General features: G+C 36.5%; 1 protein-coding gene across 5 annotated transcripts in view; it reads right to left on the bottom strand.

The window, feature by feature from the left end:
• Window positions 1–17,257, bottom strand: part of GNAS (GNAS complex locus) — a 151,446-nt gene that overhangs the window by 43,940 nt on the left and 90,249 nt on the right. For all 5 annotated transcript variants that reach the window (XM_048074602.2, XM_066978201.1, XM_066978204.1 and 2 more), the window contains exons 3-4: window positions 16,385–16,439; window positions 16,185–16,304 (exon numbers count right to left, since the gene is read on the bottom strand). In XM_048074602.2, coding sequence (XP_047930559.1) covers window positions 16,185–16,304; window positions 16,385–16,439 — 175 coding nt within the window. The remainder of the gene's footprint in view (window positions 1–16,184; window positions 16,305–16,384; window positions 16,440–17,257) is intronic.

Raw genomic sequence — 17,257 nt, forward strand, 5'->3', positions numbered from 1 at the left:
TATCTACCCAGGTTGGCATTAAGAAAAAGGCAAGAACACAACATAAAAATGTTCAGATCTTATACTGAGTGGCTGAAATGTCTTGCAATCACACAGTTTTTAATGACCTATCAATCTGTAGGAAGACGAACCTTCTAACCATCACGAAAATGAGACACAAAGTCCTTCCTCACTCAACTACAATATTCCAGCAGAGAACTGAAATAAAGCAATTATTTTAAGCAGCTTATCAACTCCGTCATACCTTGTGGAAAAAAACATTTCGAGTAGTTTCTGCAATCAGACTCTTAAGTGGGATGAAAAGTAAATCCAGTTCCTGGCCCTAGCATAAACACATTGATAATAAAAAGCCTAGGATTTAGTTTGACAGAACTGTTACATATTGTTCGGCAGAGTCCGCCTTGTGTTTTAAGAACAGTTCTGAACTTCCCAGAAAGTATGTGGATAACAATAATCAATGTTTTTGCCTTGTTAGGTCAAATTAGCAATAAAATATTTAATACTGCCTTTATGTCTGTCCTGCTAATCTGAGCTATAATCAGCAGTACTTTTGCAATCCTTTCAATATGGCTGTTAACTGTCCATGTGGGCTGGAAAAAGAATTCAAGTCCACATTCTTTGAACTTTTTATTAGCATTTCAAAATCGGGATCTACAAAAAGTAATAAGTAATAGATTATTATACCAAGAAGTATTTTTTTTTCTTTTTAACTACATGACTTGTGACAGCCAAATATGAAGATCCCTTGTTAAACAACCTTTTGTCTTTGGGCCACACCAAATCTATCGTCACATAATTAGGGACTGATGCCAACCCAACTTACACAACTGTAAACAAGGTATGTAGGTGTTCATCAATGAAAAGTTTGAACCAAGCTTAGAAAGTTCAACTCGTGCTTTATTAGAAGCTTAGTTATACCACAATGAGTGATTTTGGAATTAAGACATACTAGATAGTCACAAAAAAAAAAAAAAAAGATTTCCCCCTGTCCTCCCACCCCCAAAAATACACCTACACTAACCACAATTCTGAAATAATATTTAAAAAAAAGAATAACATAAGAAACCCTCAGCATCCCCTTTGAGTCATGGAATGTAGCCTGGGGTAACTCTCCGGGAAGACAAGCAAAACCACAAGATTTGTTATGCATTTAGGTGGAAAAGGGGCTTCAGAGGCCACCAGAAAAATCAAGTCAGTAACAGGGTTGGTTTTTTTTTTTTTTTTTTTTTTTTGAGTTAAATAGGTCTAATTTGTATGAGTTCTCTAAAAATAATGAGTTAGGAAACAAATTAACCGAAAGTAGCAGGCAAATTTCCTGAAAAGAAATAGCCAGAAAACTAGTCCTTACATGTCTGCTTCTTGTTTCCATAACACTGATTCATTTGCTGGCACGTCCTAATATAACAGACTCTACAGCAGCATCAACACAGGTTTCTCTTGCACTAATAATGGAACTCCTAATAAAACAGCTAAAATAAACAAATAATACTAAATAACATCTTGGTTTAAGATGATATTCCACTTTAAACAGGAATTAAACATTAGGTTCAAAACAATCCACAGTATTTGAAAAGTATGGTTCTATTAAGCATTCTTGCCTTATGTGTACTTAAAACCAAAAAAATATTCAAGTTATGTCATCTTCCATTTTAAAAAAAAGCTGCAGTTACACAATACACACCCAAGATCCTGTTTAAACTATAGCTGAAGCTGTGTAAAGCAACAAAAGTCAACATAACTGATGACAGGCAGCATGGCATCACCAAGCAAAGTGAGAATTGAATTCTTCCCAAGACTTTACACTCTTCAAAGTGCTAACATAACCCGAAAGAGAAAAATCTTTGTGCAGAACACTTAGAGAAAATTATGCCAACGTAACACACATATGAACATAACAATCAGGGTTTGACTTTGAATGAGTTCAAACTGCACAGGGGCATAGTTTGGATTCTGGGCACAATCCCTACAAGCTTCTGTGAAGCTATAAAACCTTGGAGAAAATGCACTGACTGGATAAACCTTCTCTGGTCTGACTTAGATAACTCAAATATGAAGGACCATGACTTGCTGATTGTAGGAAGCCTCACAGGAAATCATACCATAACGCTACAGAGTTTTAACAGTCATAGTCATGTGAAAAGAAATGCGTTTAAGCATTAATGTTTTGTTTAGCAGAAGACACCTTCACCTTCTGAAAGATTCCCAATACAACAAATAAACAGCTAACAATTGTATATTGCCTGTATTTGTTTATAGGAATGCAATCAGACCTTTGGAGAAAAAAAAAACAAACAAACCATGAGCGGAAATCATCATGTAAAAGGGATGCTTGTAGAACAGTACTTTGCTTCCAGAAAGATCTAACCACCATCCTGGATTAAAAATGGGGTAATGCAGAGTCTAATCAAGTAAAAATCCTACTTGCAGTACAAAATTTCAACAAGTTGAGTAAGTGGCAGCAGGTAAACAGCAGTTTTATTAAAAGTCAACCAGAGAAAGTGTTAAAGAACTTGGAGGTCGAGTGTTTTGGTTGTAAAAAAAATTAATCCTCAAGAGAGAAGCTCCAGGCCTGGGAAAAAATAAGGAACCAAGATCGGCTTTTGAGAGGCATTCTGAAAGAATAAAATATTAGTAGAAAATGAAAGAGAAAAACTGGACATACTGTCTACACGGTTTTGTTCCCTCCAAATATATAAATACTCAAGAGACTTTTAAAAAATGTTTATGAAGCAATGTTTTATAGGCATTAGGATGTTGGCAGGGAAAAAACATTGGCACAGTAATTGCGACTATGACACCATGTTCACAGGAACCCTAGCATGGACGTGCAACATTACTTTTTCTTTGTAAAACCATAATATAGGGCGGATCTGGCAGCAGAATAGCTTATTTACTAATTCCAGCAAAAGTCAATGCCACTGAAAAAAGAAAAACCACACTACCTACTAAAAGGTGTGTACAGCCATTACACAATGTTGTGGTTAAAACTGGGATTCAATTCCTGGGCAAAGTTCAGCGTCCCATGGAGTTGTGCATTTCATAATAAGAGTTTTAAATAGGTCAGCCACTTACAAGCCTAATGATTAAAGGTCAAACTAAATCAGATTCTAACTGTAAAATTGTATCTTGGAGGACATTCGCTTCCAAGATTAAAGCTTTTAAAAACAACGCTGACCATTGGTTTCAACCCTCTTTACCAACATGCTCTGTATGGTGGGGGCACACAAACTCTGCTTTCGGGATGGGCAGGCAGCGGTGCTGCATTCCCCTAATGACCTGTATTAGGGCACCACGGGATCACGGGGCGGCACGTCAGCAAGGGGTATTCCAAGACAAACTGCACAGGTTGATTTTTCTCCTTTCAGGATAGGTAAATACACAGCAAATTGATTTATTTTTTTATTGCTCGTATCTGAAATCAAGCGATTACTATTGACTGTAAGGCTACTCAGTGAAGGAAGCCAACGGTGTCTTGTCATTCTCCCCGTTTGGGCAGGGATCCTACAACGTGTTAAATTTGTCAAATCAGACAGTTTAATAAGGCACTTACTTGAATAGGGAAACATCTGCATTCCTAATGGTGTGAACAAGTGTTAATTATTGCTTGCTATTTTAGGGAAAACATGCCGATGATATCACAAAGGAAACGCATACCTACAAATAGTTGAAGATATTCTCCAGCTACTGGCACATGTCCAGAGGCGAATACAAAACTCTTTGGGAGAGGCCAGAGTACTCAGCATTTCCCATAACTGAGTCAGAAATACTTTCAGCAAGCATTCAGCCTCATTATCAATAGTTTTTCGTGTTTAGAAAGAAGAACAAGGCTAAAATATTTTGGGTGTCTGTTTACGTTACCTCCACATTTCTAGTAGTAGAAATGAAACCGGATGTTGCTGCAAGAAGGGATAACGGGAAGGGAATTTTATTTAAGAAATTCCTGTCAAGCTTGAACTTTCATTTTTTCCCTCTGTTACGTTTCAAAAAGGCCGCAGTATTTGCGAAATGTGATTCTATACCCATTATACACCACAGCGCCTTTGGTTAAGTCTCCAATAGCATATCAGCACACCATCTCCCTTTCATTTTTACTTTCACGAGATATTTCATCACCGCAGAAGCTTAATCTGTTGATACTGGAACACTACTCAGATTTAATTCTTTCATACAGCTCCTATTTAAAACCCATCGCTCTCGTTAGGGAGGAGGAACTCACTCTTGGTGAGAGCACCAAGATGGAAGGTCGGCAGGTGCGGGCTGCCCATTTGTCAAGGCTTCGCTGTAATTTTAAACCAAGTAATCAATATTCCTCTGCTTCTTCAGGATATACTTACACGTGAAGAGAAGGTAATTCATTAACGAATTAAACCCACTACTAGCATAAAAGGCTCAGGAAAAAGTCTTCTATACCATTTCAGCTCTCTCTTGGGGCAGCAGAGAGCTGTGACAGAGGCATTGCAACCAAGAGCTATTTTTACAGACCTCTGGCTAGGAAGGAAGGTTTAATAAAACTCTGAGAAATTTCCTTTGAGCCTTAAATTAGGGTTTGGAAAATATCTTTGATACTACATCATTTCATTGCTTTTTGTGTAATGAATATATAATAAACTTAAAACAAATAGTCAAATCAAACGACCTTATTGCCTTATGCAACTGCTGAGAACAGCGCCACTTTGAATAACGCGTTGGACGTGGGACCACACTGCAACTTTGCTGTCCCCTTTCAGGTTAGAAACAAAAAGCCAATTTTTGACAGAAACTTCCACCAACAGAAAAGGGTAGAAGTTGATTTAGAATAGGAAGGAACTCTCTCTCAAGACAAATCCAAAGGAACGATCACTGATCACCACACAACCGTTCTGAAGAACCAGAATCTGTATTTACAGAAGTATTCATAGACTCCAAATGCTGTTTACGTGAGGAGATCAGGCTTGCATACATTTACAAGAGATTAATCAAACTTCTGTTTACTTTCTGGGATTGATTTATTTATTTATTTTAAAAGAGTAAAAGCTACCCAGTTTTCCTGAGAGCTTAAGAAATCTTGATTTTTATTGGAACGCTGAAGAAATGTCCTAGGATAATAAAATATCTTGAAGTTATGTAGCTCATACGTAAGGAAGGTTACAAGTGAAACAAACAAATGAAATGTGCTTTTGTAAAAGTCCAGGTCAGGAATATTTCCATGCTTTCACTAGTATCAAAGACAACAGACATTCAATACATGCATGTAAAAATGCACATGCTTTACTACACTGTACAATGTCTCGTGTAAGTACCTAAACTACACCCTGAACTTAGTATTTATTTTTCTACAGGAGCACTGTTAGAACTACTGAAATCATTTGAGCAGCCCTGACTTTCCAAGAGTTCTACCTACTTTGTAGGATAGTCCAGCTATGTGCTTAAAAAGGATTATTTGTGAACATAAACTATTTTAAATCTCATTTATATCCTTCACCTCATATTTCAAATAAATGAAGATCTAATTATTTTTTTCTGAACCCAAGCGAAACACCTATAGGGAGACAACGATAAACACCACAATTAGGTCATGAAAAAGAAAAGGCGAAAGCTACTCTCAGTTGGAGATGCTTTTATTGGTCCTACCAAGCAGAAAAGAGAAAATCTGGAAAGCTGGAATGTGTAACCTCCCCAAAGGCAAGCTGAAAACCCTGATGACCTGGGGGGTTTCTGAAAAGCAGGAGTCTACTGGAAGCGATGCGTGTCCGCGTACCTTTAGAAAACACAACATTCCTGGCAGCAACAGACGTGTGCGGGATCAGAACGGTCAGGCGTGCAGGGCTGCCTCCACCATGCACACACCTTCACGGCCAGGCGAGCTCTCACCAATGTCCACTTGAGTTTCACAGGGTGAAAGGCCTGTGCTTGTGGATCTGTCTCGAGATCTGGGACCTGACATTATGATTCTTTAAATTCCATCATAACTTCATAAGCTAAGGGCACACACCCTGCAGCTCTGCTCCATATAAAAGTCTCCCTGCTGGGAAATCACTGATGACTGTATGTAAAAAGGTAACTGCACAACTTTTCCATCCTACGATATATTGCATTTGGTACTGGAATGATAAAAACAACTTCTAAGTTTAGCACTGAGGGACGTGTGTAAAAACGGCAACAAATACGCGACGGAATCAAAACGTAAGATGGATTACAATACTTTTCCACTTTTCTCATTAGCTACTTTCATGCTTGCCTGAGCTTATCCTTGGCTTATCTGACACAGCGTAAATTAAATTAAAATCCCAAATTCATGACTTTTAGAAGCATGTTTACCACCACATTTCCTAGTCTTTGAATGCAACAGAAATTTGATGCCCAAAGGTATTTTTTATTGTATGCCCAAAAAGCATATCCACGGGGTAATTTGCACATTTGTTATGTTGCTGTCTTAACGTAGACTATCACAGAAAACCTTGCCAAGCCACTGCCATGCCAACCAGGCTCACAGGTGAAATTTTATTTCATCTATGTGTACACCAGTATTTTGTGATAGTCTCTTACTGTGATTAAAACCAGAAAATGCTTAAGAATTTCTATATTAAATTTATGCCTATTTCCTGTTTAATTCAGCTGACAGCTCTTCTCTTTCAACGTAAATTGAATTAATCTGTTCTTGTACTTTAAGACTGCTCTGAGGAAAACAAAGAAGATGTATCAAGAGAAATTAAGTCATGATTTCTTCAAATGAATTTCTAAATGTGAACTTATGAACCTACAAACATGGTATGGTGGGAATTTACTTGATAAAAATACAAATGCAGAAGAAAGCATTAGCATTTACTTTGAATGCTAATCAAATAAATTAATAATAAAGTAAAAGGGTGTTTGTTTGTTTTTTAATTTTTGTACAATAAAAATGGCTACACTACAGAAAAGATCTGCAGATAATATCATCTGGAAGTCCTGGAATGTATTTTCTCCAATTTAAGGAAATACTTCAGATTTCAACTGAACTACATGAACACCCCAGCTGAAACACTGCAGAATTCAAAGGACACGTTTCTTTAATTTTCTAGCCAATAATATCTTCATCTGATGCACAAAACTGAAGCATAAGTAATAACAGAGTACCCATTTTCACTGCAGTTAGAAATTGCTATTAAAGGCAAGGAAATTTGGATTATCAAAAGGTGGGAAAAGTCATTTCTGCAGATGCTGCCACATTTAAGAACCAAATCAGGTAGAGCAGAAAGAACTGCAGCAAAGAAACCAAGAGATTAATCGCTATATAGAAAGCAAGGCTTATTATTAAAACTGCTTAGCTCTTCCATTTAATATCATTTCTGTTCACAGAAGTCAGAAGGGAGACTTTTATTTTTTAAATACATGGGTACTCATAATTTAGGCTATATTTAAAGTCCAAGTGCTGTAATATTACTGTTCTTCAGAATAACTGCTCTAAATATGTATGTATTCCTAATCAGCGTTTTGACTTTCTGGAAAACTTTAGCAGTCAAAAAAAACGTAACACACATATATATAAATTTATTTAAATAGCTTTACATTTAGGTGTAAAAAGAAAGGACTTCCCATATTAATGGCAGTGTTTCTAATCATACAATTTACTAAATAATATTTTTTTTAAATCAAATTCTCCTTGATTGTGAAAAAAGCTCCCCATAAATTATGAATGATTGTACAAAAATAACAAAGCTTTATTGATTTATGGACCAAAAGAAACAGGAACAGTAAAACACGTTCTTGAAAGTGGTTTGCGCTGAATTCACCTAGGGGCTGCTACCAGACAGGCATCCCTGAGCTCTCCTCTCCGCCACGCGCCGTAAGCAGCTCAGTTAAAGCATCAACGTGAGAGCACTGGGGAAAACTCCTGCACATCCGAAAACTTGCCATTCCAAACAACAGCCACTATATGACTGCTGTCAAAAAGATGGCCGCCAAGAATTTGTTTGTGAACCTAAAAACTAAGTTCTGTAATAATATTTGCTTTTACTTTTAAAGATAACGTCTAGTCATCAAATAACTCAGATATTACTTTAAACTTATAATCAATATATTTTCATTTCAATTACTCATGAAAAAAAGTTTCGTGCCAACATAGTAGCTCTTCATATGAGGCAATGGGCTAACTGTTCACAGCTAGATCACATAAGTACAACCTATGGTACTGCACACTGAAGTTGAAGAAATGCTGATACTTAAGAATTACTGACTGTCTACTTCCAATAAATACGTTGTTCCAGTACATAGTAATGTCAGAATTTGCTAGATGTTGCTATTCTTTTGTAAGAAAGAACATTCATATCAAGCATCCACCCATGTGGACAAAATCAGAGATTTCAGGAGATCCATTTGCAAATAATTCCTAATTACACATGCTTTAAATGTGAGAAACAGAAATGAATTCAAGTGGCTGTCTAAAAAAAAAAAAAAAAATCAAGGAAAACCAGCTTTAAGTCTTGTTCAGCTCTGATGAGGTAAACTCAACTGGATTACCCAGAAGTCCGTTTAGAAGGACGTGTTCTGTGTAGATAAGATAATAGAGATTTAAAAAAAGAATATGTAAAGATTACTTCTGAGGAACTAATAACACAGCACTCTGCTGATACTGTCTGTAACACTCCCTATTCGTTTTTATTAGCAACGTTAACATTCTTCAGTTAAGATGCTTTGGATATCCACATTTTCTACCACTTTAGTACTTCAAGATGCTTAAATACATCTTTGGGATCCATCTTGTAACACTATTTTACAAAAGACAAGACATACAGAACATAAAAAAAAAAGGTATACAGGACAGTGAGGTGACTTGCTTAAAATAATAAAGCAAGTCTGGACAAGAATGAGTAAGAGCCCCCAATTTTCTGATAGCTATCCAAATTCCATACAATATGATGCAGACACCCAAGAAAACAGGCTCTGTCTCCTCACTTTCCTAGCTTCCCAGGGGTACACCCACCAGAGAAAATGTTTTGCCTTCTTCCACACCCCAAAATCTGCGGCACTTAATACGGCCTCCTGGGAACGTCCCCCATTAGGGTGAATGTTTGTCATTACATTATAAAGCTGGTGATGCTGTCAAACCAGAAAAGCTCACTTCTTCTTCCATGATGTATTTAGACAGGAAATAATAATATATCTACCATTACAGAGATCAGGGTGATTACCTACAGGGACAGATAACTTTGTACTGTTGCCTACATAATTAAGGAACGCTTTTGGCAGCAAATAGATCCCAGTTCACATCTTACTGAGACTGTGTTATCTTGTATTTTTCTTCCAGATTTTGGTGTTAAAACCGTTTTAAGGATTCCACCTTTGTCTCTGACCCTGCTGCATGTTAACATACTACACAATTTGTACCAAACGGTCGATGGGCCATGGTGTAAGGCAGCCCTCCAAACTGATTCCCGTTAAAAATAACCTCCCTGAAATAGACGAGAGAAGGAGTAGGGGTTACTGGGGTTATTTTTAACCTGAACCGGTTCAATGGTCTGATTTACTCTGGGGACGCGATGGAGGTTTTTTTGGCACAACTGCGAGTGGCACATGATGGTGTGGCGGGAGAGGGAAAGGGATGGCTGTGGGCAGACGGGATGTTAGGCTGGCTTTGAGGCCGAAGCCAGCATGTGGTAACGCTAGGCCTCAAAGACACCACTCAGAAACCATAATAAAACTATTCAGCAGCACTGGCAGTGGGAGATCCAAAATAACTACAATGGAGCAGTGTAATAAAAAATAAACAGGGACCAAAAAACCTGCAGACAATTTCACCAACACCCTAAAAACTATCCCATCTCTTCTAAAGATACATTTTCCTGGATACACTGGAGTGGTTCCGCAGTTATTTCAGATTCCAATAGCGAACATTGTGATTCTTTCTGAATGTCATCTTTCTGAAGCGATTGCAGTATTTTCAGGGGATAAATCTCCCACAGCTGAGTCCGGATCAATTAAAAATAGGCAGCTGTAAACACTGTTCTGCTATTTTGAATATTTTATTAAGGGACTATGACCCAAAATAAATAGGTTTTATTTGGCAGCTTGATTCAAATGGGTTGAGCGTGGTAAGAAAAATGGGCATAGAACGAGAGCATTTCCTTTCCTCTCCTAAAAGTAAGAGCAAAAAGAAAGGGATGAGTAAAAAAGGCCACTATTGCAGTTGGTACTAGGGATGGAGAAAATATCCTAACCACTGTCTGGTATGCAGAACAGGAATAAAAATACCACCTCTATAAGCCAGCCCATCCAACATCACCCTATACTTGAAACAGATATACAGCTAGTTGGAGTATCAAAAATACTTCTGAGGTTGATTTTTGACACTGAAAATATACAAATATAACTGTATTTTACCTGAAGTGAGCTAAATGTATCCAGGTACAATAGTGATAGGAAAGCCATTTGGAAGCCTCAACTATCATTTGTTTTTATTTTATATTTCAACTAATGGAATAGCTGCAAAAACAGCCTGAAATTTGGATTTGTTTGGTCTTTGCTCTTAAACACCATATCATTAAAATACTTGTAAAGCAAGTATTATTCTGGTCTCACAGAAAATTAAGACCAAAATTAAATCTTAAAAATTTACGATAACTTAAAAAGCAATTCTAGCACAAACTCGGGCAAGATTTCAAATTTATTGCTCAAGCAAACCAAGTTTTCTACTTGTTTCATTATAGAGTCTCAATGATGAGCAAAGTTCATTCCATAAGTCCTAAACCATCTGTGATTTTGTCCCTCTTTAAAGTATTATTTACCATGGTATAATATTAAAATACAAGCCCAGCAGCAGTAATTACATATAAGCCTTCAGATTTGTACCATACATTTTCACATCCTCACTTCTAAGGCTTTAATGCTCAAGTAGGTTTTTTTTTTGCTTGTTTGTTTTGTTTTTTCCTTTAACTTCCTTTTTCCTTGCTTAAGCTAATTGTGCTGGCCAGTAACAATTTAGTCACATGATAAAACTCAACTTGAATGAAGACAATGATGTTGGTCCTCCTTAAAAAGATAACCTTTCATTAAAAAAACTGGCACTGTAGCATTTTAGCCAAGAAGAGCTTTCAGTACTTCTCCACGGAAAGCACTGGCCCTCTGTTCTCAGTGCTCATTCAAACTAGCAGGGCTAGACTTTTTTGGCAAGGCTCAGCCATTTAATGCCCTGTCATTTTTAGCAACGATATGTTTCCCAATGATGCAAATAGCATACTACATACAATATTTATCAGTGCTATTCATCTTAACAATAGATTACATGGACTTGATTAGACTTCTGTTGTTTCCATTCTGCTCTGTCTTAAGAAAAGTCTATGCAATAAGAAGGATAGATTTATAGATTTAACTCTCCCCCCCAAAAAAAACATTTTGCCGAAATAAATCAGAACAGTACATTACCCATGGATACATTACATTCTCAATCTATTTTTGAAGTCCACAATGAGCTAAGGTAAAAAATACTTCACATAAAAGCATGAGCTTAGTATTCAGTTGTTTTGCCTAGAATACTACTAATTAGTGCACTCCACACATTTTAAACACACTTATGTTCCTAGCCTTAGAAATACTATAACCCTTGGATGATTTGTAGGGGACAGTTCAGAAACAGTTTTCACCAGGTATCTATGATTGCAAAATCTTAGACTTATACAATCCAGAGAAGATTACAGTGCCTTCAAGGCCTTGAGGTAGGCACGTCTCCTGCATGCACAATGTAGGACAAAAACACAGGTTGTTTAGAGGAACTTTTAACATGGTGCAAGCCCCATGACATTTCTAATCAGCTGGTATCTGTAACACTTTTATTGCTTTGAATTTATATATCCTAAAAGGATTTTATATGCTCATTGTTCAAATCTAGAATTTGCAGACATGGACTGAAGGCATCTTGTTTTTCATGAGATTTTTCTATGGCTACTGCATAGAAGCCTTGCAATTTCTTACACTAGAGTTGTGCTAGTTTTATTTGAGTAAAAAAGGTTCTCCAACTTTCACTGGATCAGTCACAGTTTTGAGTTTGTTTTTTTTCTGTGCAATTTACATTTTAGAAACTGTTTAAAACATACTGAAGACAGGACAAATCGGACCATCAGCTGCAAGAGTTCGTGGTCCATCAGCTTCTAGGCTCTTGCCAGTGGTATATATAGTATGGCGAAACAGCACATAAGGTACACAGAAGGAACTACAAATTTGATTTATTAAATACTGCAATAGTTTAAATCACCAGCACGATTATGTGGACAGAATTCCTTTCAGTAAGTACTACTCTTTTCCTCTCCCCATATGCTATTATTTGTATTCAAGAAATCTAATTGCTTAATACCAAGTGGGATGAATTAATGTCTCCAACATACTAATTTTTCAGCTTTAAAGGGAATGTTTAGCCTACCATTGCACTGCACCAACATTATTTTTAACTTGAGTTGTTTTTTTAATTCAATGCTGTATGCTCTACACAAATGACACACATTTCCTATAAGTCAGAAACTGCAAAGCAAACAGATGGAGACACAGATGAAAAGAATTAGAATATCAGACTACTAAAGTTGCTCTTTAAATCCTAGAATCAGACCTCTATACTATTACCACACTGTAAGGTTCCTACGTTTCTTTTATACTACTTTCTGCCTTTCACATCACACTGAATCTTGCTACTGGGAAACTTCAATTCTAGCCCCAGCTGTACAACAGGTGATTATAAACAGATTTACGTGTCTACTTTAAAATTCTTCATTTAATACTGCCTCATGTGTAAGAAGGATGAGGCCTCATGTTCTAAAGACTGTCCTTAGTTGGAGAAGAAATTACAGAATACTCGTGCTAAACATTGATTCTGATTCAGTGCACTGCTTGCTGAAGAGCTTGCTAAATGTTTAGGAAAACATGAAGGGGTATTTAAAGGGAATCAAAAAGGCTTTCTGTCTTAAAAGTGTATCGCAGTAGGTACTCATAGCCCTCATAACAACATCTCCTTTGTACATGAGTGTTCTTTCTCCCTGTCTTCATGTTTCTCCTACAGCAGGGCAGATGAGTGTCAAATATTATACTGAGGAAAGTATAGCTTTGTAACAGCTGAAACATGATTCCCCATGAAGAAAATGGAAGAGAGAGAAACTAAGTTCTACAACTCAAAACATATAGCATAACACACCGCTAAACATTGCTAAAAAATCCCTCTCCCATCTGCATTAGCACTCTATATAGGAAAGGTTTTAGCTGCCAGTTTATGAAATTCTCTCACTGGAGTACTGGAAGACAGAGAAGATAACTAAGACTTCCTTAGATATAATGAGGCTATTTCCACTTACAGAAAACCATACTTTCTTCAAAGTACTTTTAATTACTCTATAGCAATTATTTTATAGAGGTACCTAAAGATCATATATTTCTGATACTATGCACTGAGAGTTGGCATCCAGGGACATCCTAAATCTTAACTTGATTTAAAATACATAATTAAAATGCAGGTTCATTTTTTCATGTACCGAGGGACAAATCCAGGAATCAGATACATAAAGGAGCTTATATAATCATCAAGGGCAGAGGGAGCCAATGGTACTCCTTCAAAAATCGGTCACTAGCGTTTAGAACCCCAACCCTATGAACATTTACATATGAAATACTTGAGTATATCGATGAAACTAGCCATTAGTCAAAGTTAAGCACATGCGTAAACCTCTGTAGACTCAGGGCTTAAAAAATTAACACAATGCCTTTGCTCAGGAAAAGAAAAACTAGTTTTATTGGAGCACAGTTATTCTTCAAGTTGCATGTCTTTCACAGTTACTCTTTCAAGTTGCATTTCCAAAGACTCCTCTCTGGACTTGAAATTATTTATACACCTGGTAAGTACATCTCTATCACTTATACATCAACAACACAGCACATAAAACCACCAGATATTATCTAGTCACAGAAGCTGATCACTTACGTTCAGAACCTCAGTCCACTTTCTGGTCTCTCCTATCCAAGGATCTCAGAACGCGTTGCAAACGTAAAAGAACAGACAAGTGCAATAGTACGGGGGGTTGATCATTGCCGTCCCTACTACTACTTAGTGTAAAATAGCCCGCTTCTATAACAAGATACGTCTATAAGCAAGACCCTTAACATACATTTTCGTACTAGCAAATACCACCTACAAAAAGGACTTCACGTTGATTAGGAAGGGCTCGCTACCCTGTATTTTACCAGAAATAATGATTATTGAATATTCATTTTTAGATCAAAAACAGCTGTCAAAGTAAAAACAGAGCTTCCCTAGTTGTATCTAACAAAAATATCTCAAACTTTTTAAAGGCAGATTTTTTTTTTCTTTCAGAAAAATACGTATAATAGATTTTCCCTATGTGGAAATTTAGATTCAACCAACACTAACTTGAAGATATATTCAAGAAGGCGGCATTTCACATTGGAACTGAATAGGAAATCACATCAAAACTCTTCATTTGTTTTCAGTGCATGTTTTGTATGAATTACCTTAGCGCACACATGCAACACATGCCTGGCTTATTCACTTACTGCTACACAACTACCTCTTTCAGAGGAAAATTAAAAACAACAACAAAATAAAACACCATATTCCAACTCAATGGAAGAAAAAATCTTCTCTGAGACAGAGGAGAGAAAGAGAAGAATCAAGTACTTCGGTACATGGTAGGTCACAGGAACTTGTTAGAGCATTGTTACAGATCACAACCTGAACTATCACAAAACAATGGGCAGTACGAGAATTGCAGGCACCCAGCCAATTCAAGAGGACATGGGGTGGAGTAAGGAGCTGCTGTCTTTTCTCTTGAATATTTTCCTAAAACTATCTTAAAAGTATGAGATTTTGTCCCCCTACCAGAAAAAATCATCAATGAAGGGAATAAATATTATATGAATATAAATAATCAATGAAGAGAATATAAATATAACACTGAGAACTGTCAAAATTAGTGTCAAGTTAAAAATCTCAAAATGCATTGATTTAAGTTTCTTTAACCTAAAATGATTAATTTTGCATTCTATGTGCTTCAGAAGAACCACACTTTCTACTCTCCATAACCTTTCTGCACCTGCTCAACTTTGAAAATTAATGGATTTGAAGATGACAATAACAGTATCTCCAACTAATTGGCAATATAACATACGACTTTTGCCTTGTACACAAACACATTTTTTTTTTCTTTCTAATAATGGCTGACAGAAGCTGTTAAGTTCCCAGAAGCAGCAACAGTTGCAAAAGGTAACTCACTGTTTTCACAGACTAGCTTGTTCAGTAATGTTTATAAATCAGAGCTAGGAAAAACTTGCTGTGCTGCAAAGTATCCCATACTTGACTACTATTTGCACTTCCACTTTTCTTTCAAGCAGGCCGGACTGACCACTGCTAGAAACAAAATTCTGGAGTAAATTGATCATGAGTTTGAAACATTATAATAATTCCTACTCTCAGCTCTCTGCAACATTACATAGAAAGTGAACAGAAGCTTTGAAACACTCCTGTATTGCTGCAAGTATAAAGTACTTCAAGGCAATTAATGAAAAATATCTTCTCAGTGTTTAAGCGTTCAGTGGTTGCAAAGTGTATTTTCATGGGTTTCTGCTACTTGTCTGGTTGAGATACAGTAGAAATTAATCCTGGTGAGCAGACAAGTTATACCACCAAACAAATCATTATACTTTCTGCATTTAGTCTGGGGCTGCAGGGATTTTGAATCATTAACTAGGACTGGGGAGGGCTGGGGCAAGGACATAGGATGTGGAACCTTTGCAGAAAGTCTGGCTGACACAGCTGTCAGAGAGCACGTCTGAATCAGCAAGAAATCTCTACTATTCTTCCAAAAGAGAGAAGTACAGTATCACTGAATGCCAGCTAATTATCAACCAACTGCCGGGCATAACTTCCCTCCTTTTGGGCAGGGCAGTGCCCAACAATATCCAAACATTACTGCCCATGGTGCCCTTCTTAACTGTAACTGATCATTGCAATAGGGCATAAGGAAGGAGAACGGATCTCTGTGTTCATAAAGGATCGGCCTGAATATATCAGCCATGTTGCTATACACTTTATTTGATTAGCACTGACCCAAGACAGCTACTGTAGTAATTCCCAAAGACCAGATTTTTTTTTTTTTGGTAAATATTTACTACAGTGCAGTGAAAAATAATCATTTGTAAAAAAGCATGACTGCAGCCAATTAGAATTATTTACTTACCGGTGGGAAATCAAAGTCTATCTGGTTAGCTAAATTTAAGATGTAGTCGATTCGAAACTGGTTCTCTGGATTGGCTAGTTCAACTGGAGGTGCCAAATTGCCCATTGCTGTCACTATCGTCTGCAGAGAAAAAATAAAATTATTGCAGAGTATGTCTAAATAGCTAATCTTCAATAGTTAATAATAGCTTGAAAGATTACCTCTATAGCTTCTTTAATATTGTTCTTAATATCCTGAATTTTCATTTTCTTCTCCCTGTAATAATAAAAAAAAACATACTAAATTTATAGGCCATAGAAGCAGAATATCTTTTTGAAATAGAACATGAAAAGTATTCTATCAAAGCTATATTGTTAATATTGAATAAACTGCTCTCAGTACTGAATACTTTTCTAGATAGACTTGATTAAATATCTCATACCTTTTCTGCTTAAACAGCAAACGTCTATTTGTCTCAAAAAGTCAATATTCAATTATGGTTAAATAAAAACTTACTGCAGTCTTTGACTGGAACCGAGATATTCTGCAAAATCTGATTTTGATTCATTTTAATGAAAAATAATAGAAATGCCTGAAAGTTATTTAGCAAACATAAATTGGAAACAAGGAAACAAATAGAAAAAAAAGAGTAAGTTATTAAAAGTAGAAACAAATGAAAGCAGACCAAAGCACCTTGAGTTACAAAAAAATTAAAGCATGAAAATGATGTCATAGCAGAAAAAGCTAGAGCAGAGAACTCAACACAGGCATTCAAACAGTTTGGACGTAAAATCTGAAATCAATAGTGAAGGGCTAATTCAAATATGTAAAATTACCTTTACCTACAAGCACTAAATTAGGCTAGAAAACCACTCTGAATGCTGTATATGCACACTATCATACGGGATTAACTGCAGCCAAATTAAAATGTGTAATGGGCTCAAGCAAGCTACAGTGCAAACTATTGCCTCTAGTCTCTCTGTAAGGTATTTTACTGCATGGCATTTGCAATTCTGACAATAGTTATTTTCAATGCTCAATAGTGCAATCAAATGAAATGCCTGATCAAACATTTAGTATAACCAAGAATTAGC

Source organism: Anser cygnoides, chromosome 16 (assembly GCF_040182565.1).
Source record: "Anser cygnoides isolate HZ-2024a breed goose chromosome 16, Taihu_goose_T2T_genome, whole genome shotgun sequence".
NCBI classification, from domain to species: Eukaryota; Metazoa; Chordata; class Aves; order Anseriformes; family Anatidae; genus Anser; species Anser cygnoides.